The 22,365-nt window shown below is 40.2% G+C and overlaps 1 protein-coding gene across 5 annotated transcripts in view; it reads right to left on the reverse strand.

Annotated features, from left to right (window-relative positions):
* Positions 1 to 20,970, reverse strand: part of ESRP1 (epithelial splicing regulatory protein 1) — a 43,596-nt gene extending 22,626 nt beyond the window's left edge. For 3 of the 5 annotated variants that reach the window (XM_088149119.1, XM_088149118.1, XM_088149122.1), the window contains exons 1-8: positions 20,849 to 20,910; positions 20,532 to 20,664; positions 19,594 to 19,722; positions 17,547 to 17,660; positions 13,123 to 13,237; positions 6,522 to 6,620; positions 4,653 to 4,707; positions 1,473 to 1,583 (exon numbers count right to left, since the gene is read on the reverse strand). In XM_088149119.1, coding sequence (XP_088005245.1) covers positions 1,473 to 1,583; positions 4,653 to 4,707; positions 6,522 to 6,620; positions 13,123 to 13,237; positions 17,547 to 17,660; positions 19,594 to 19,722; positions 20,532 to 20,664; positions 20,849 to 20,907 — 815 coding nt within the window. In that variant the 5' untranslated portion in view covers positions 20,908 to 20,910. Of the gene's footprint in view, positions 1 to 1,472; positions 1,584 to 4,652; positions 4,708 to 6,521; positions 6,621 to 13,122; positions 13,238 to 17,546; positions 17,661 to 19,593; positions 19,723 to 20,531; positions 20,665 to 20,848; positions 20,925 to 20,946 lie in introns of those variants that run through there. The other 2 variants (XM_088149121.1, XM_088149120.1) reach the window with 2 other exon arrangements.
* Between the last annotated feature and the right edge of the window lie 1,395 nt (positions 20,971 to 22,365).

Consider the following 22,365-nt stretch of genomic DNA (forward strand, 5'->3'; position numbering starts at 1 on the left):
TGCCTGGACAGTCCCTGCAGTTTTCTTGGCAACATTTTCGGAAGTGGCTTCCATTGCCTTCTTTCTAGGGCTGAGAGAGTGTGACTGGCCCAAAGTCATATGCACTACTTACAAGGCTATTTCAAAAAGATTGGAGCAAACACAATGCAGGTAGATCCCTGAATCCCCTAAATTCCTTCTTTAGCATTTCTTTCAACTACAATATTGCACGTACTGAGAGTCTGTTCAACTGTTTAGCAATAAGAGAAATGCAATGGTTGGGTGTTTTGTTTTGTTTTTGCAGAGAATAATGGGTCATAAAGTTGTATATATTTTTTCACCTATTTTTTGGATAAAGTAGCACACGTTCCATTTCTCTTCCACCGTAAATATGTAGCTTATTCTGTGCTCCCCTTCCCAAAGAATCACAAACTGCAGGTGCTCCATCATTTGTAATCAGCCCAAATGTTATTACCTGGGGGACAACTGCTACAAAGTTATTTTCTAGAACTTTCACAGATTTGCTCTTCGACAAAAAATCTGCAATTACGCAAATGTGGCACCCACTGAAGCCATATTTCTCAACCTTGGCGACTTGAAGAGGGGTGGACTTCAACTCCCAGAGTTCCCCAGCCAGCCTGCTGGCTGGGGAACTCTGGGAGTTGAAGTCCACCCATCTTCAAGTCGCCAAGGTTGAGAAACATTGCACTAAAGAATGACAAGGACAAGTGATGAAACATGCATCAAAACATGATGACAAAAACTCCTCCCCTTTTGTACTTGTGCTGTGACGTTGCACACAAGTACGCAAGGAGTGGAGCTTGTATTATGAGCTTCCAGTGTATGTTTCATTGTTGTGGCATCATTGTGGCTAGTTGTGAACCCCTCTGGCAATCTTACTTTTCTTTGTCCAGCATTTTGTTTTTGAGGACACTTGTCACTTTAATGCCAGTTGTAAAAAAAAAAAAAATGTTCCAGGCCATTTTATCAAATGGAAAAAAAGCATTTCATACATGCTTTTGCTACATTATAATTTAATCTTGCCACCAGTTTACCTTATACACCACTCAGAGAAGCCAGGATACTCCCTGATGGAGTGCAAAGCTCTGGAGAAAATTAAGATGGCATTCTTCTTTTTGGGGGTCCCCCGTTTAATGCAAGAGAGACCATTTGTGATTCTTCTACTCTAGGGATAGGGAGACTTTGCTACAAATCCGAGCATTCCTCACTGTTATCTAGGTATCTGGAAGGCTATAAATTGCCACCTTGAATAGAAATTGGGAAAAGGCAGGGGCCTTGTAGTTATGCTGAGCTTCAAAGTATACTAATACATACACGTACATTCATACTGATGTCCAGATACCTTGCCTCTCCCTGAAGCTTGGTGAGAACAATCTTTGGCTGGCCATCAAGGTCAGCCAATAAGTGGACCTCTGGGGACAATTTCAGAACATATCCAAACATAACGAGCATATCATGCAGACGGGACTAACTTGGCAATATTTAGGCCTTTGAAGAACCTAGCAATGTCTTGGTCTGATGACTGCCACGGTAAGCCTCTGGCTCGGATTACGGTGTTATCATCCACAAGTTCCATCTTGCTGCTGTAGACCAAATACAAGGATAACTATATTAATATCTTTGATATTCCCACCATCACAACCACAATCAGAACATGGCTTTTCCATAGCCTTAAATCCACATCAAAACATTTTTCAGATAAGTAAATGGGGACTTTAAAAATCACCACCAGCTTTTGAAATTAGAGGCTCATCCTCTAGTATGATGTCATTCACTTCTGTTGTTCTGTCTAATTTAACCTTCACCTGTACAGATAAATATAGTCATTTGTAATGCAATGATTAAAGTATTGGGGCTGCACCCTTAAGCTGCTCCTATCTTGGGCTGATGCCAGATGGACCTTGTTTTAAGAAAATTCTGTCCAGACTTAGATGCTTCATCAGCAACTTGTTCAGTTTGTAATGCCAAATACCACCGCCCTCATTGGATAATTCACCAGCTGCTGTGCCTCCCAATTTTCTATGCCAGAAAGCAATTTCCAATGTCTTTCTTTTCTGTGAGCAGTTCTTATTGGATGTATATATGTTTATGTGTATGTACATGTATGTGCGTGTCTATGTATACACACACACATATATGTATACAATGTTAAAATAAATTTACATAAACAAGGTTAAAGCATCAAAATGCGCATATAGACAGGCACTACAATCAGTTTTATAATTTAAAACATTCCATTCTTGCATCTTCCCTTCTTTTCCAAGATTCGGCTGAATAATGTGTGCATCTTCAATGTTGGATAAATCTCCCAAGGGCATTGTGGTTATAACATTTGCCTGACATGGTGGTTATAATATTTGCTTGATGTGTAGAACACCACCAGTTCGAAACTCTGCAGTTTTTTTTTAAAATATAACCATTTTTCTTTCTATAATCAACCTGTTTGACTGCTCTTTCTAGCAAGTCCGTCGATGTACCCTTTCAACATTTTTCTTGTCACAAGGAAAAAGGGCCTCACCTCAGCTGCCAAAGAGCACTTTTTCAGTACTCATTCATTTAGGCTATTTGCAGCTGGAAAAGGGAGGTTGGTCCAGCATGTCAAATTCAATGATGTGGCAGTGGACTGATTAGAAATAAAGCAGGCAGCTCATGGGAAGGAAAGTAATACTGTAATTTAAAAAATCTGCTGGGCTGTGAACTGATGTTGTATTCTATATATCAGGCAAATGCTCTAAACACTGAATTACTGGAAGATTATTGGTAAGAATAGCTGAAGCTGAGATTAGAAAGCTGCAGGGCGGTGGTCACTGACCCAAACAAGGGGTATTTTTGCCACTGATGTAGTAACCTATCAAAGTATAGGGGTTTGCCCAGAAGAAAATAAAACACCGTCTCAAACTGGACAACAAATCTGGACAGCAAACACCATTTTCATAAGTGGAATCTTTTCTTATGACTGTGGAAATGTTCCAATTAAAGTACAGTCCCCACCAATGGCTGTGTTTACAACATTCTTCTTCCCCCCACTCAGTAGAGAGAAATGTAACCTGTTTGATACCTTTTAAAAATAGACACAATATTTTCTGATTAATTTGGGGAGGTTGGGCACACTCAGGACATATTTTGATTTTACAGACTGGAAAGGTTTCAACTACTGAATAAAAATGAAAGACTGTTCTTGCTAAAAAGAAATGCAAATTACTTCCCAACTCCATGACTGCCAAAGCTCTAGGTTTTACAAAACTTTTGTTAATGAATATATTATGCAGCAGTGTGGTTGACAGAATAATAATTTAAACGCTTGCTGGGAAAAGAAAGAGCTTTAAAAGAGTTCCTACCCAGGGCCTTTTTTAGATACTGAAAGTTTCAGGGGGCAGAAAAATCATGTTTTGCTTCTCCTTTCTTTGCACTGTACCCTAGGTCAGTGTTTCTCAACTGTGGCAGCTAGAAGATGTGTGGACTTCAACTCCCAGAATTCTGGGAGTTGAAGTTCACACATCTTCAAGCTCCCATGGTTGAGAAACACTGACTTAGGTGAATATACTGTAATTTGTAGGGCCATTGCAGCCCATAGTCAATAAGCTGATGTTGGGAAACCCAACATAATGTTGCTATATTTTAACAAAAAAGTATCATTCCATCCAGTGGTGTCTGCAAAGCATGGTCAAAAAAGTTAAGATAGTGATCACAATGGTGTGATCAAAGCCCTGCCTGCTTTTTATGTGAGTCACATTGGCTTATTTTTACTACATCCCTGATTCCACCTGATCATTTCAAATATTGAACTTCAGTTTGAACAATGCTTCTTCCATGTATGAATCTGCAATTGATCCCATATTTAGACCTTTCAAAAGTCCTTGGTTCTATCTGTTGAGACTTTGTCCCACCAAAGGCAACACGTGATCCTCCAAAGGTTGGGCTGCAACTTTAGAAATTAAGGGTTCAATAATGTTACAATTTTATGGTTGGAGAAATAAGTGCAAATGTATAATAATGGGGGGGGGGGAGAAGAAAATCTTGTCAATGAACCTCTCTGCTATACAAATAGCTAGTCTTTGCTTGCCCACATTTTTTTTTCTTTTAAGAGCACATCCTGGAAGGTATTCTTTATGGAGCAACAGAATTAATGTTCTGTGCTATGGATTAAAGAGAGAATCTCTTTTTTGCTAGTTGCATTCTGTCTTCTATGATGACTGAGAGACTTCGTATGATACAAGTGTAAAGAAAGTTTTCGGGGGGGATTGGTAATTTATTCTTTAACATTGGTTAAAATAAAACAGTAATGGTTGGCTGCTCATTTTGGAACCTTATGACTATTTCTCTCTCCTTGTACTTCTAATATTTTGAATGGTGCAAATTTGCATTTTTTATATGACAGTTCTTCATAACTTCCCAGGATTTTTTTCTAAGAGTCAACATTCTTCTACGTAGTTTGTTTTTGGCCTGGGTGCCTACAACTGCCCTGTGTATCTATGTTTCTGTAAACTAATGGACTCTAAATGAAATTTCACACTGACCACCATGGTCTATAGAATACTGTACATATATGAAGATATTATAAAAATATAATGTTCAGGAAGAACCTACACATATCTTGTGCAGGCCTATTAATAGGTTTAATAAATTGTTTGAATTAGTCTTAAAAAACTTACCAGGTTCCACTTTCAAATTTATAGTTCACCCTTTCTGGATCTGAAAACCTGTGATCTACAAAACACAGCATGAAATCAATTCCATCTTCAACAATATGCTTGAACAGCAAAATGAAATACTCATCCACCTGCCATAGAGAGAGAGAGAGAGACAGACAGACGGACAGACGGACGGATGGACGGATAGGAATGGTGTCATTGCAAATCTTGCTGCTCTAGGCCCTTTTCCTGTGTTCTTTCTCAACTTTATAGCTGACACGTAACTGAAGAAAAGCAAGGGATTGTAGACTGAATCCTTTGCAAGAAAGGAGATCCCACTTATCCTCCTCCCCCCCTCCAAATATATTTTCTTTTCTATAAGATTTGTTGTTGCTGCTGTGCATTGATGACCTTTTGACATAAGAGACCCTTTGGGGTATTTTAAAGTAGAATACGGGAAATATGCACATACACTTCATACAAAATAATTAGACGTATGCACAAAAGGGGAAGAATGTTTTGTTTCTCAACTTTATAGCTGGTTTTTTTCCCCTCAGCATTTGTATTGTGCATAGAATCAGAACTGTAGATTTAGAAGGGACCACGAAGATCATCTAGTTCAACTCTCTCCAGAGTGCAGGAAAACCAACTGAACTATTCCTGACAGGGGGCTATTTAACTTCTTCTTAAAAAGCTCCAGAGATGGAGAACCTACAACCTCCATAGGTAGATTTATTGCAGGGTCACCTGCCCCCTTCAAAAGTGTACTTTCTATAGAATGAAGCATTAGCTGAGTGATACAGCACATGCTTGCATGCAGGAAGACTCAGGTTCAGTCCTAGGCATATCCAAGGAAGGTTGGTTATGTCCCTTCCATATATCACGGAACATTCCTTGTAGTCCATATTTAATCATTCCCATTAGATGCATCAACTGTCTGACAAGGAAGGCATCTCTGCCTGAATCTCTCTTGTATTTTAGCCAGTTAATTGTACCCCACTTTTGATCCTCTCTTGCAATAATGCTCAGTAGCAATAGAGAAAGTGACAGAATCACTGCTATCTGGTCAATGAGGAGGAAATAAAAATAGGTTACATCACATCTGCACATATCTTAAACCACAAAAAGTTGCTGAACCAGAACTCAAAACTTCCCTCACTGGGCTTGCTAATTAGGGTTATTGGGTGTTGTAGTTCAGCCACAGAGAAACCAGTTTGGTGTAGTGGTTAAGGCATCAGACTAGAAATCAGGAGACCGTGAGTTCTAGTCCTGCCTTAAGCATGAAGCCAGCTGGTGATCTTGGGCCAGTTACTCTCTTAGCCCTAGGAAAGAGGCAATGGCAAAACTGTTGGAACTAGTCCAGGTAGTCACCAGGAATCAAGACTGATTTACAGACAGACAGACAGAAAGAAGAAAAAAGTTCAGCCACATCTAAAGCCAGACGCAAAAAGTGTAGCCAAATTGTGGTATGTCCATATCCTCCTTGTAGCTCCTGGAACAGCCAAAATTTTCACTTTCTAGAACTTTGAGGGGCTAAAGAAAAAATGGATACATAAAGCCCATTTTATTCCTTTTGATTGATTATGTGCCATCAAATTGGTGTTAACTTTTAGCGACCACATAGATTTAAATTATTTTGTACTTTAACATGTCTTAAAAACAGGTAAGGCCCTCATTTTTGGACCACAGCCCTTGAGATGCTGTGAAAAGCCTGATGCACTTCTCAGGCCAAGAAAACTGCATTTTAGCACTAGAGAATTCCCATTCTTGCTTCAAACCTCTAAAAAACTCAACAATCCCTCAAAAAGGCAAGAACAAAAATAAGATGGACCAGGTCCACACAAGTAAAATGAAGCCATCCCATTCCAAAAGAATACCCGGTTTGCTTACTGTAAGGTTCTGAAATTAGTGCTAAAATGACATGTCCCATATCTTCCACTTGGTGCATTCCAAAATGCTGTGTTGAGCACTCCTTGTCAGGATTCAGATCTGAGCACAGCAGTCAAGGATCTTAAAGCAATCGTTCAAATGGATTAAAGTACGTGGGAGGCCTTTGGGAGCCCAGACCATCCTTGCCCCACCTTTAATCCCAGCAAATGCAAAGCATGTCCCCACATTTCTGTTTAACAGGCTGATTCCAGGTTTTGGTGGACTTGGAGGGATGCTAAGGGCTGGCAAGGGAGGGGCTCGTTTCCTAAGCCATCTTCTTGGTCCCATTCCTACACAAAAAACCCTGACAACAAAGGCCAAAAACATTCACCAAAACCCTTTTTGGTGACCTCAGCACATTGCCTCCTGTGGCCTTCCACTAATTGGGTGGGTGGAACTGCAGACCCAACCCTTCCTCTCCATAACAATTTTATAGGGATTATCCTATTTCCTTCCATTTTTTAAATTTGACCCATATCCCTACATTTCCATTCTTCATCCCCACGGATTATCTTCCTTGAACAGATCAAAAGCAATAGAAGAGAGTGTTAGAATGTATTTTGCTACGATTCACGCAATTCATTTACTGTACCATTTACAGCTTATTTGTTTTTCAAGTTTGGTAATTATTTTGGTTAACCAAAGCATTTGTTGACATTATGAAACATTGTGATGAAAGTCAAATATAGGGGCTCTTAGCAAACCTGTGAAACAGCACATACCCTTTGCGACAAGCTATGACCTTCCCAAAGAATCAATTCAAATTTCAGGAAAATTCCAAAGGAAGGTGAAAATCTGCTTCAGAACATTACCATAAAACAAATTTGGCAATAGAAAAGCAGATTAAAGAAAGCATTCTGCTTTGCCGTCTGTCTTGATGTGGGAGCTTCAAGATTGTGAAGATGTTTCCATGGAGGAGAAATTTCTCTTAGCGATACAATCTGCAGGATGGGATGTTTTGTGTCCTCAGTTCCTTTAGTCAGTTCAGAAGAGCCTTGTAGTAGCTTTCATAGGGTTACATTGCTACCCTATCTGTATGAAACCTAAGTCCCCAGATTGCATCCTCAGCGTTATAATCCTGTACTTTTTCTAAACATTCGAATGTAATCTCAAAATGTAGCTCAAATGAGCTACACAGCCTAGCTCTATGTAGGCCTATTGGCTCTGTAATGGTTTCTGCATGTCTAACTATGTAGAGCTGTGTTTCTCAACCTTGGCCACTTTAAGATGAGTGGACTTCAACTCCCAGAATTCCCCAGCCAGCCATGCTGGCTGGGGAACTCTGGGAGTTGAAGTCCACTCATCTTAAAGTGGCCAAGGTTGAGAAACACTGATTTAGAGGATAAGGAGAATGCATTCTCTTAAGGCCCATGACTTATAAGTAGCCAGTGCAAGCTTGATTCACTCCACCCTTGAGGCATTTGCTACTATGAACTAGCTAAGCAAGCTTTACAAGTTGAGAACTGCAGCTTCTTAGTCAGGGCAGAGAAGGCTGACAGATCCTCCAAAACACAGGTATTTACAGGTAAATTCAAACACTGACATCCCCCTTCCAAAATTCCTAGCTCGTTTCTCAGCAAATAGCTTTCTAAAGTAAAAAAAATAACTTTAGATTAAGGCCGGGGCAGAAGCAATACAAGTATACAAAACATGTCAGATATGTTACATAGATAGCAAACAATGAATAACTGGTTCAGCAACCATATTTCCAAGAATGATGCAAGAGTTAACAGACCAAGGGTACATGAGTCAGAAATGTGACACTGCAACACAAAAGGCCAATATTATTCTGCTCAGGAACATTTCTAGCAAACCCTTAGAAGTAGCAAAATGTCATTACATAACACTGGTTAGGTCCTTTTGGGAATCCTGCATTTATCTCCATTTATTGATACTGGGGAAAAAAGTGGAAGGTTCCTGACAATATAGCTGCAGGACAATAAAAAAGTAGCCATGCAGAAGTGTGATTGATATGTCTACAAACATCTGAAAATAAGACCTGTTATACCCCGTTGCCCCAAAGATGAGAATAAAATTATATGAAATTCAGACTACACTCTAGGAAGCAGAAAGCTGGGTTACATTATGAAGGATCAGATTTATATCCCACTTTTCCTTTAGGGAAAAAAATCAGGATGTGTTGCTAGCACCTTTTCTGACTAACATATTTTAGGAAAAAGCACACGTTTTGCGTGAGCTTCCGTGATAGTAGGAAAAGGTGCTAGCAGACACATCCTGATTTTTTGCCATCATATGCTAACATGGCTTTCCTCTTACGATGCCTTTCTCCTATGGGTGAAATACACTGGCACATATAATATTCTCTCTTTCCATTTTATTCTCACTAGGAATCATATTTGGAAATAATAGCCCTTGTGAGGTAGATGGCTGTAAGAGACAGTGACTGGCCCCAAATCACCCAAAAAACTTTTACTCCTGAAAGTGGACTGCTTGAAAACTGGAGAGACAATGTGGTGGTTAAGGTGCTGGATTAGACACCAGAAGATTGTATCTCCTGTCCCCCTGGTTAGGCACAAATGCTGATTGGGTGACCTGTGGCCAATGACCTTGTCTTACCCCAACTCACTCACAGGGTTGTTGTTGTGGGGAAAATAGGAAAATAGGAGGAGGGAGCATTATATTAGATTTATATCCCACTTTTATTTTTACCACTCAAGACGGCACAGCCTTGAGTGGTAAAAATAAAAGTGGGATATAAATCTAATCAATAAAGACTGAACAACTTTACAAGACAGCCTCATATGTTTTTATTTCTTCGTATTTTCTCTAACACATCATGCTAGAATTTATCAGGTAAACTTCCCTTTGCATTAAATATTTATTAAAAAATAAAATCAGAATACATATAGCATTACTTAATTAAAGTATCCAGAAATCTGGGGTAGTTTCCGTGTTAATAATTATGTACAACAAACACATACTTTAAGTTTACACCAGGAAAGGTAAAAATCCTAATCTGCATTATCATTATTATTGATATGTTTTTTTCTTGTGAAACTTTTCCACTAGAATGGTTTCCCCAAATATTTGCCATCATATAGAATCTTTTCCTGTTCTCCAAGATCTTGCCACATTACCTGTTTGGCTGCAATTAATGCCCCCTCCTCCAAAATGAGTTTTTTATGCTCTAAGGCAGGGGTTCCTAAACTGAAAAAGTTCAGTCCGAAGTTGACTGAACAACTTTACAAGACAGCCTCATATGTTTTTATTTCTTCGTATTTTCTCTAATACATCATGCTAGAATTTATCAGGTAAACTTCCCTTTGCATTAAATACTGTCTATAAAATACTTGCATTGAATTTTCCCTAATTTTGATTAAGATCAAACCATAAACATAAAGCCATAAATAAAGGGGCTTTTATATCCAATCAGCATATTGCTTTCACCCTTTGGAAACATTTGTCTTATTTTCTAATAAAATCTTGTAAAGAAAGTAGACTTGAATTTGGATTTTCTTGCTTCTAGTCTAACCCTCTGATCTCTCTTATAATTGTACGTAGTAGATATAGGAAACTGTATCTCATTTTATTTCTTTTAAATTAAAAGCATCTGTTAGAATTTGTATTCGGGGCAAAGGAATAACACAGAGAGATATTGTTTAAACATTTTTCCTGTGTATTGATCTATCTCAAAATGTAATATTCTCCCAATTCTTTCATAGTCAAAGAACAGTGAGGTTATTCAAGAACATTCAACACCCTGACCAGATCACCCAAACCCAAATAACATATTGGGGTGGACAATGCCTGAAGCTATGAGTACTTATTTAAAAAGAACTTTAAATTGCTCTTGGTTTCAAGATTTCAGTTACAGAGAACATCTCTTTCTTCAAAAAGGATTTGGATTTAAAAGTAAATCTAAATATGTTTACATTTATCTCTAAATAATGTTGAACAAAAATTGATTTAAGTCAAGAGAGACTTAAAGGTTAAGCATGCTATATAATACAGTAAAGTATTATTGTTCTGGAATTCTTAATTGGATTTGGACACTAAATGTTTTCTACATATACTGAAATTCAGCAAGGAAACACTACCTTACAAATAATCTGTAGGGGTTCTTATACTCATGGTATCCAGCTTTATGAATTCAGCTATGCTTTCAAATAATAGAGTTTAAAAATATGGGCATTTTGTTATATAAAAAACCTTTTTATCAGTGGCAATTATCCTTGTCTTAAGATGTTATAATTTTTACTACTACACCCAAATCATAAGCATCTTACACAAAAGTTCCATTGCTTTCAATTGAACTTTCCTTCCAAATCACATTAAACAAATCTCTTGGCCCCCATGCATGAAAGTTTTATGGTCACAGCTTTGGGACTATCTTTCAGGTTCTACAAAGGCTTTATTTAATAGCATGTAAACATGTTTTAGCAACCGGTTAGAGTACATATTTTCCAATCTCACTCCACCACTTCTTATTGCTGCAACTGTCTTTCTGTTCTTGGGGTCATTAACATATAAAGAACCACCCACTCCCTTTGTTACACATCTCAAATGTCTTCTCATGTTGGGACGTGTACCCTAGAAATGGGGAGCAATGGATTGTTATTGCTTTATCCAGACCAGAGTTTCAACTGCAATGCCAATCAGTCCCATAAATTGCTGGGCTAGGGGAAAAGTCATTCTGGCAAGGAGGAATTTCAGCCTGCATTGAATGCAGACAGAGCAGAGCTGTTCAACTACCAGGGCATTTCAGTTGTTGTAACTCAGATAATAGCCTGGAACTCTGGATTTGCAAAAAGCCCCTGTCATAGGCAACTTTTTCAGCCCTCTACTCAAGCTTGTAAGGCAGGGCAACAAAATCAGCCTCACTTATAACAATGGCAGTTCTGACTTGAACAATCAGTACCTAGTGTGTACTTTTATTTTTAAAAACCCATAGAAAATTTCACATAATCCTTGATATTTCACCAAAACAGAGTGCACAGACAAGCAATTCTGATTGGGCCAAAGGATGTACGTTCATAATATTATATCACAAGGATACGTTACATGAGCAAACCATGCACCAAAGCCATTCAACAGACCAATATACAGAAATTATCCAAAAGCTGAACTTTGTTGTTCTAGGCATTGGCCACAATGAAGAATGTAGTTAGTAAATGGCACACCGGTATTATTTATTTCCTACACATTTGTCTTTAGAAAGTGCATGAATCATAGCTTTGCTGCATACAGTATTAACATCTGTCAGCTAGCATGACTTTAAAATGAGCTCTGTGAGAGGAAAAATGCAAGTAGCATAAAACTTATTTTGATATAGATATATGTTGCTTAATCACATTTAATAATAAAAGCAAGGGCTAGCTTAGAGATGACCTGTGGGTCACTGACAGGAAATAATACTTGCAAAACCAGAGCAAACTGTTAAATAAGCAGACTTGTTGATGGGAACAGACGTGATAGGGACAAAGGGAACGGGAAAGTGTGGTGAAATTAGCTCTGGGGACGTTATGACAATCCTAAGAGTCATGATTGTGGTTTGCGGTTTTAAAGGATAAAAAGGATTGCAATTTGGGGGTCTGCACCCACACGGGTTAGGCTGTCCCAGTGACGGCCTGCTCCTGTCGGTCTGCATTGCAATGTGTATCTAAGTAAGTACCTTGTATGTTATTGCATTTTACTTTCTTGCTGAACTAACTTTCAATAAAGCTCTTAGAAGAACTTAGAACTTTGAGGTGACTTGTTTTATGGTGTGTCTGTCTCCCGTGTTTAATGAGGTTTTTTTCCCTGACAGCTCATTCAATGACGGTTTCATAATAAACTTCTTTAAATTAACAAAACAGGTTGGCCTGAGGGTTACATATACATATTTTTTACATATTCTGTTCTGCATCTTATTGGTCCCCCCCCCTTTTTCTTCTAATTTTGTATGTTATAATAATCTCTTTGTCGGGTTTATGTAACTTCCATCAGTTCAGGAGCTCCACTAGACCTTGTGCAGCATATGGAGCAATGTATTCCAAAAGAGAGTAGGGCAGGATCCAAGTTGAATCCTCATTGGAGTGAGTGTTGGTGAAATGTGTAAAAGAATACTACCCTTGAAATGATACTGAGGGTCAAAAGCAAAAGACACCTGAATTGTTTCTTGGGGATTCAGAATCCCCAAGTGGGGGGAAAAACATGGGGGTGAACTTTTTGAAAAAAACACATTGGGGGTAAACTCTACTTATCAAGGGTAGAGCTGCATGAAAGCCACGTTTTTGAAGGCAAAGCTTGAAGAGCTCAAAATTAATAGAACTGTAACATTTGAAATGACAAATGCCTTAGACTAAAGAAGAGTAGGCAACCCATTGTCCTTCTCATCTTCTAAACTATAACACCTATCATTGGATCTACTATTTTGGAATTCTGTAGCCACTTCCTGATTTTTAAAAAAGCATTATGCAGGGGTCAGCATTTAAAGCCAGATTATATAGTGCTTATTAATTGGGGTGGGGTAACATTTTTCATCCAAACACAGGCAACATCTACACTGTTCTTAATATTAGAGAAATATCCAGATAATTTATATATTTATTTAAAAGGATACATTGTATCATGGAACCAGGATCTAATTTGTCAATTTCAGGTGACCCAGGACAACATTTCTTGAATTCTTTTCGGAGATCAAAAAATGAGTAGAAGCATTCTGGTAACAAGATATTCTGCAAAACACGTTATAGCTAATAAACCAAGGGAGCAATCATGTATAATGTATAGTTCAAACTATCAAGTTGATAGCATGCCCAATTAACTTAACTGACCACCCACTTACAAACAGTTGTGCTAATTACACATTTGGCAAGCAGGATCTTTCCAAGAAGTAATTCTTGACCTATCTTGATGACAAGTTTCTTCTTCAGTGGGTGAAGAAAGGCAGAAGGGAAGCAGCTACCCTTGACCTGATATTATCCAGGAAACAAGATTAAGTGGGAACGTTGAGAACTTTCAAGGAAAGTGACCCATGTAATGATGAAATTCTTGCTATTAACAGAAATTGAAGCTGAGTGTAGTTAAATGAATATTTTGGACTTCAAGAACACTTTTTTTTTAATCAGAAAAAAAGAAAAGAAAAGAAAAGAAAAGAAAAGAAAAGAAAAGAAAAGAAAAGAAAAGAAAAGAAAAGAAAAGAAAAGGATTCCATGGCAGGAGAACTTAATGGGAAAAGGAACCTGAGATGGGTAGCAGGTCCTTAAGAAGGAAATACTAAAAACACAATTGCAAACAATTCCAGCAAGGAAGACATGGAAGAAAGCAGCATAGCTATGTAAGAAGCTAGTGAAAATCTGATAAAAGGACACATGTGGGAAGTGGAAAAAGGACAGGTCATCAAGGAAGAGTAAATTCAGATAGCTGGTATTTTCAGAGATGTAGGCAAGCTCAGAATAAGCTTAATAAGCAAAGAAAGCCAAGAAACAAAAGGATTTATTCTGATATGTTCAGAATAAAAGAGAGAAACATCACTGAACCAGCTGCTCTGTAAAAAAATGACAAAAGGATCAAAGATAACAATGAAAAGGCAGATCTACTCAGCTCCTAACATGGTCCAGTCTTTTTGAGAAGAAGATGTACATTCTGCTGGGCACTTATGAACAGCTGACTGGAGGAATAGAATTCCAGCTTGGATAGAATCCTAGTCAGGGCATGCCTCCTGTCCTTGAACAAATTCAAATATGAATTAGATCTGGATACTGAAGGAAGATGTTGATGGTCTGGCTTAAGTTCTCTACAGTATCTTTAGGAATTCTAAAGAACAGATGAAGTAGAAACTGGAACAGGTGCAAAAAAAGGAGGGCAGTGTGGAAGTTTAGAGGATTGGAAACAAACTCTTATGATGAAGATTGAAGGAACTGGGTATGTTAAGCTCTGACGAAAGATGACTGAATGGGATATGATAGAACTCCACCAATGCCTGAAAAGATGTCACATAGAAAAGGTCAAGATCTATTCTCTATTATTCTACAAAGCAGGGTACTGAATAGTGGTTACATGAGAGCTGCTTCTGATTAAATGTTATGAAAGGTTTTTTAATAGTAACAGTAATTCAAGAGTGGAACCAATTATCAAGGGAGTGATGAGGTCCCTTGGTAATTCCAGCCCAGTGCAAAGGTTCGAGTTCATTGGCCAAAAAAGGCCTCTTCTAAGCCAGCAAGTCTATCAACATTTCCCAATCTGGTAATCTACAAAACTTCTACTATTCCTAGCCACAGATCACTGAGCTTGCTAGATGGGATCAATAAGGGTGCTGCAAAAGCCAGATCTAAGTTTATCTTTTGCCAATATGTAGAGATGACCAGGCTTTTATATTTCAAGATCACAGCTAAAAGAGAAACTAATTTTCCTTAAACACACCTGGATTTTAGTTTTTTCTAATTACCAATTTCACACTCACAGAAGAAAAGGATGGCAGCTGTGCTCATATATTATGCTAAGTCATAAACTGATAGATTCACAAAGTGGTTTGATTGCTTTTGGCTTAATATGTTGTGTGAGCCTAGTTGTTCTGGTTTGTTTAGCACCGTTGTTTTCTTTTGTGTGTGATAAGTCAACCCAGTCATGGAGTCTAACAAATTTACAAAAGCCCTTTTAAAAGTCCAAACTCAGCATCTGCAATTAGGGCAACAACTCTGACTTTTCAGGCTACGCCTACAGCATTAATGATTTTCAACCAAAAGTAAATAAAACACTCATACTTCCTTCTGTCCTCATGTTTACTATGAAAAATATTCCTGTACAAAGCCCATGAGCAAACAGCCATTTTAAGCCTTCTCTTTGGTTTACATAAAATATTTAGCCAAATCAGCCATGCTTTCTTGTTCACTGTAACATTTATAAGATTTTACACCCATTTGATCACAATTCAAGACAACATAAAGATGTGTGATTAGAGTTATAGTTGCCCTACACGCCTGGGCATAAGGAGATGATGTAACACAGAAGACCTTCCATTACTCATCGAATGCAAGGAATCATTTAATTGAGCTCATCCCAAAGAAATGACAATAAAATCCCTCCCACCCTGTCATTTTAAGACAGGTTTGCCTCAAGGTTAATTTCTTATATTTTATTTCAGAATGCCATGTTTTTGACATAACTGTGGAATTTTTATTTTGGTGGAAGGAACAAAAAAATAAGCACCACATCCCACAAGAGAGTTTCCCAGCTATGAGGACTGTTATTCTCCTCTGCAACCCTAGTTTAAAAAGATGGGCTGTAAGTCTTCCATCCTCCAGTTGTAGAGAAAATTTTCCTTGCCTTGCTAGGCTAGTTGATGCTCTGTCAGGCAATAAACTTTGGGCAAGCACTATTTCTTTGCAGGGTTGAGAGAAGGGAGAAGCAAAGGAGTGGAGATGAAGTGCATACTTTTGTGAATGATTGATTTCTGTTTTGTGATACATTGACAGACACCTTCTTCAAGTCATTTGGGAATTCACTGCTGAAGGAGACCGATTTGTTATGGGCTGGAGGTAAGCTGGGCTTGACATGATAAATGAAATCATATGGATAGTGTTGCAATATATCACCCATTTAATCTTGCTCAGAGGCTGAGGACAGAATCAGCATGCTCAGATAATAGTGGTAGGTTTGTAGCAACTATGGCTAAATGTAAAACAAATTTTCCCCAAGAGTTTGCCAGCTAGATCAGTTTATTTATCGCTCCTCTCTCTTTTAAAGACCTATTGTCAAAGCCACCATAAAACGAAAGAGCTTCAGCTTTGCTAGAGGATGTGTACAGGATTTCAGAAAATATAAACAATGCAGAAGAAGATAGACCAAAGTTGTTCATTTGGTGGGAGCAAAGGAAGATTAAAAATATGCAGCCTGTTGGGCCTTTATACTAAAAGAAAGACCAAGTCTGCTTGGACAAACTGAGCATTGTCTTGGGTGCCAAGAACATACGTTTTTTATTCAGTGACATGGAGGAAAACTACAGGAGGGCCAAAAGGCAGAATCTTAGCAAGGACTGAGACTAGTCAATTGCACTTTGAGCTCAACTGTTCTATGAGAAATGATACTTGCAAATTGAGAAGAACTCTCTTTATAATAAAGTGAAAGGAAGATGACAAATTAGTAACATATGGGTGGTGTGCTTTCCTATTTTCTAAAACCATGAATATTCAAATATCAACCAGATTCATACCGTATACATATTTTTGTCCTTGAGACATTAACAGCAATAGGAATACTTGGAGAATGGATACTGTTCCCTACCAGAATTTCAAGATCTACAGCAACGCGATTTTGAAGGTGCAGAGAGATTTAATCTCTTTGAACAGATGAATGATAAAAACAATGAAATACACTAACTGCAGCCAAATATAAAGTTGCTCCATATGTAAAAGACAAATACATGTGCAACAATTTCTTATACAGAATTGATATAATGCAAGCAACCGTTACTGGGTTAAGCACTCTTAAAAGATATATTCCCCATGGTTACGCATGTCTCATTTATTCTAGTGATTTCAGGATAACTTGCAAAAAATCCAAACAAAGCAGTACAACTGAATAAGCAGCAAACAAAATGCCTAAACAAGAGTGGAGGACACTTTTAAGATGATTTAAATTCCTAGATCAATAAAAAGGTTTCCCCAGCTATCTAAAAGACACGATGGTTGCTGTTGGGGTACTTCCCTTTGCTCCTCAGTATCAACTCACAGGCAAGATCAGCTACTGATGCGGAATACAATTCTATAAAGATTAAGCCAGTTCTTAGTTCTTTGTACCATAGAAGTACAAAACCATTGTCTGTGGATAATAAAGTGTGGCACATTGTTATTTTATATATTTCAAACACCAAGAAACCTGGAAAGTTCAGCATGAATGTGATTCTAGCTATAATGTCATGAGCCTGAATAAGCAGAAATGTGACAGCAAAGATGAGTTTTTAAGGGAAAAATTGTGTGCTGCATCACAGCCAGCCTGATTTTGGAGGTTGGAGGAGAGAGGCAGAATTTACTGAAGTTCCCTTACCTTTTTAGATGCTTCAGGGTGCAAAACTTGCCTGATATGAAGTTGGCCATCAGCACAGAGACAGAAGGATGTACCAACACCAATATTTAGTTCATTGCTCACAGACTGGTTAAACTAAAAGGGATACAACACAGAAAGAGAAAGATCCACTTATGACACGAAAGTGTATTCTGTAAAAGTGACTAAATATTTTTATACTTTCAGTCAGGATACACAACATAAATTGGAGGCATTGCCTATGAAATATTTAAGTCAAATTATCCCCCATGAAATAGGAAGTTCTTCATTTTCTTCCCCCCTAGCTCTCTAATAATTTGAGTTATTATCTTACCTTTTATGACAGCTAGACTGGAGGAATCCTCCAAATCCCCAGCACCATGCAGAACGTCTGTTTTAATTAAAGCCCCGTTTTTCCAGTGTCAAAGAAATGGGTATCGGTTCAAACCCTTTCAACAATAATTGCAGAAACAGCAACAGGCAATAGCTTTGTGAGCATATTTGACAGTGTTAATGCTGGTGATTTCTTTTGACTTGTCTTAACATGATCAACATCTTTCTAAAAAGCTGTCATTTTGAAAAAGATCATCTAAATCAGCCTTCCAAATAACACAGTCATTGAGAATGGTAATGCAACACATTTGGTGGCAACAGATTGCAGGGGACTTTATGTGGAATTGTGGTATCCATCCAAACTGGCTGGCAGAAAGAGTAAAAAAGATAAACTGGGTCAAAACTAGTTAATACTGGGATGAGAGATAACTAGGAAACTAGGGCTCTAGGCTACCTGAAAAGCTGAAAAAACTTCCAGGAAGAAGATAAGGGCAAACCATTCTTGTATTGCTGCAAAAAAACCTGAGGTAGATGTTCCCATGTAATCACCAGTACTTGAGCTCAACTTGAATGAGTGTACTTTTTAGTTTAAAAACTAAAATAATTGCACTAATCTTGATGCATTCCTAATAATGAACTTCAACAATCAAGACAATGGCAAAATCATCGTAAGCGCTGTGAAAGGGGAGAAATCTAAGTTTTAGCGGAGAGACTAGCTCAGCCTTCCTCAGCCTTTTAAATGTACTGGACACGTAGAAATCCACTGTTGTCTAGGAAGTATGATAAAAAAATCCAAGATATTAGATGCTAGGAAGTATGATAAGAAATCCAAACACCAAGAGGTATCTGATCCAAATCATTAGGGAAATAAACCAAGGTTAGTTTTTGTTGAGACTGCTGTTCCAACCTGGGGTAACCAGAGGCTTTTCAAGTGTTTGACTACATCTTCTGACAGCCCTTAGTCACATGAGAAAGAATGATACTGTTATGGGGTATTTCCTCACTGATTTATGGCATATCCTAGGGCGGTATTTTTTGACCTTAGCAACTTTAAGACATGTGGACTTCAACTCCCAGAATTCCCCAGCCAGCACTGAAGTAGCAGTAATGAGGACACGACTCAATGGCAGCTGGGTGACATGAGGCATCCACAGGGGGTGTCAAAAAAGTCAACATGATGGCTGCATGGGGGTATGTAAAAAGGCGGGAGCTTTGATCGCATAGTTGTGGCTGCCATTTTGACTTTTTTGAACACTCCCCACCCCTTGGATACTCCAGTGAGTGAGACTAGCAGATTCTGAGTGTCTCTAGTGAGGAAGTGAGTGTAGCACCACATAGCTGGCAGAAGCAGGTATCACTGACCTCAGTGAGGCTCTTGATTTGGCAGTCAGGCCACTAGCATCAGAAGCCTTTTTTTTTTTTTTTGCTGACCCAAACAGGCTGGGCATCCCAGTTCACACCAAAGCAGCAAGGAAACCAAGTCGCCTGGAGCCCACCTGGGCAAGAAACCATCTGCCTCTCCTGCTCTCTGGCTCTCTTGGGCTGTGACTCACCTCTCCTCTCCTTCCCTTCCCACAACACACCCAACCCCGGAGTGATCTGGTGCGCCTCGCATCTCTTGTCTCGCACACCCCGATTGCCAGAAAGCCCCGTCGGGCAGGGGGCAAGCAAGCCAGAGACGGCCCTGGAGGAAAGGGGGCTCACTCGTCGCGCCTACCTGCCCGAGGGCTTGCTCCAGTTGCGGGGCGAGCGCCAGGCCGTCCTCGGCGAGGCCAGTTTCCTCTCTGCACTCGTCCGTCAGCGCCAGGCGATCGGGCCCGATCAGGACTTGGTGAAGACTGCCCACCTCCAGAGAAACGGGGGGGCGGGGAGGAAAGGAAGAGATTAGTTCGCCCCGGGCTCCGGCAGACCGCCCGCCCGGGAAGCGAGGCCAGAAGCGGCGGCGAAGGAGGCTTTCTTAGCCGGGGTGGGGGTGGGGGTTGACCCCCGGAGGCCCGACCCCTTCGCCCAAAGAGAAAGTGGCCTTTTTCTCTGTTAGGAGAGGCTCCCGGTGAAACTCCGGTCTTTCCTTCGGAATCGCCCCGCGAAGGGCTTCCTTCCACCTGCTCGACGAAGCGCAGGGCCCGTGGCTGTCCCACGGTTTTCTTCTGAGCCCCTGGGAGAACCGAAGCGGAGCCGGGCGGCGCATTTACGCAGCCCAACTGGAACCCGAAATTGGGGATCCAGCCGTTCCCTCTGGACTCCTGGCTCCAGCCCCGCCCCTCCTTTTGAGGGGACATATTTAATCCCGCAACGTTCCCCGATTTCTTTTCTTAAACCTACCTCCCCCTCGAACGAAAACTCCCACCATCCCCAACCAGCATTGCTCATCACAGTGCAAAGACTGATTTAAATGCCTGTTTTTTCCCGGTGATTCTAGTTTCTCTGCAGAATAGCCATCCCCACGATTTACAACAGCTCAGGCAAAACCCTCCGAAGTCCTATTGAAATCGATAGCAGGGCTTTCTCCCCAATGAGCGCGCATCGGACTATCCTGTAGCCTTAATTCTAACTCTTAACCGACCCAGGAGCCAGTTAAGGCGGAAGAGAGCAGAAGTTCCCCCAGCCACTTATCAGGTGAATTCCTAACCCGCCAACTCCAAACGGGGCAAATACCTTTTTGCTGGCCAGATCCACCACCCGCCACAGGAGCTGGATTAATTCTCTCTCATCGGAACCCAGTCGAGCTCCGGTAGCCCCAGCGGTGACCCCAAAGAGGATGACCAGGTAATCGGGCGACGTCGTCATGCTGAGGGCGGAGGAGAAAAAAAAGCCCCCGAAATCGAGGTGGAGAAAAGGGGAGGGAAAAAAAAAAACTTCACCAAACTTTGCCAAGTAACCTCCGCGCAACAGCCAGCCAGCCGATACTCCGGAGCCCAGCTCAGTGAAAGAAAGAAAGAAAGGAAGAAAAGGACCCCCTCCCTGCCCCCCACCTCCAGCCACCAAAACGCTGCTTTTCCGTCCTGGACCTTCTTTTAGGAGAGAGACGCATGCCCCGTGTGGCTTTCGGGGGGGGGAGAAACTTAATTACATGGGAGCCAATTCCGAAGCATAAGTTCGGCTACACCCCTCGGAAGCGCGCAATGGCTGCGGGCTTGGCTGTTTAGGGAGGTGGCTCTACCTGCCCACTCCGCCCCCCCACGTGGTGCAGGTAAGACCGAGCGCGCTGGAGACACCTGAGGGAGCCCGCCCATTGGCTCTTTCCCATCGGGACGTGGCAATAAGAGGGGCGGGCTAAGGAGTCAGTATAGGGGAGCAGAACTCCAGCCAGGAAGAGCCCAGATGGTTGAGGGCCAGTGAGGCCTGCAGAATGTGGGGTCAAAGGGACTGTGGCTGCCTAGATCAGCTATTGCCTTCTCTGCCTAGTAGACATTTCAGTGTAATGTTCCCTATCAGGTGCTTTGCAGGTGTGTAGGTGGTCAGAGTGGTTTGAAATGATGGAAGATAAAGTCCAATGCTCCTGGAAGTTGGAGAAGGCTGCTTTACTTTTTGCATGAGTTTGGCCAGACTTTTATATTGCTGCTAATAAACATTGTATTGCAAAATTTCAACAATGCCTTGCTTTGGTTGCCATCTTTATGGTGAGCCCTGTTGCAAAACTGCAGAGTCTGGTGACTCTTCAGAAGAGGACAATTTGTTATGACACAAGCGTATATTAACAATACCACAAATTTCCAAGCAAGGTGGTATATTTGTATTATATTGCATACAGATACTATGTATACTGCCTTGCTTAGTTGGAAATTGCAGACAGTGATTTTCAAAGGATATTAAATGCAGAAGGTATGAACATTGAAAATAATCTCACTGCAAAGGCCACAGTCACACACAAAACATCTCTCAAATGATTCTGGGCAACTTACAACTAAAAATCAACTCCTTAAAAGAAAAATACAACAGACAGAAGAGCAAAGTACTTTTTTTTTCTTTTTTGTGCCTTCAAGTCAGTGTTGACTCCTAGTGACTGCCTGGAAAAGTCCCTGCAGTTTTCTTGGCGAGGTTTTTAGAAGTGTTTGCCATTGCTCACTTCCTAGGGCTGAGTGACTGGCCCAAGGCTACTCAGTTGGCTCTGTGCCTAAGGCAGGAGTAGAACTCACATCTCCCGGTTTCTAGCCTGATGCCTTAACCACTACACCAAACTGGCTTTCTACATACTGTATACAATACAAATAAAACCAAACAGAAAAAGGTCTCCACAATCACCATGTCCCTAAGGTCTAGGAGAACAACCAGGTCTTCAACAACTTCCTGAATGACATAAGGGTGGGACCCACACAAATCATGATAATGATTGCTTATATTGTAAATGGGAGAAACATGGAGAACAAGAGACACTGATTAACTGTTGGAATAATGGAGAAATGAGATTTGAATAGGGTGTGGGCAATTACCTGAGCCCAGTTATAATTAATGAGGCATATAGAGCTTCACTCCTAAACTCACGTAAATT

Source organism: Python bivittatus, unplaced genomic scaffold, assembly GCF_059951505.1.
Source record: "Python bivittatus isolate LINGU-HERP-01145 unplaced genomic scaffold, Pbiv_v1 ctg000590_np1212, whole genome shotgun sequence".
Taxonomy (NCBI): Eukaryota; Metazoa; Chordata; class Lepidosauria; order Squamata; family Pythonidae; genus Python; species Python bivittatus.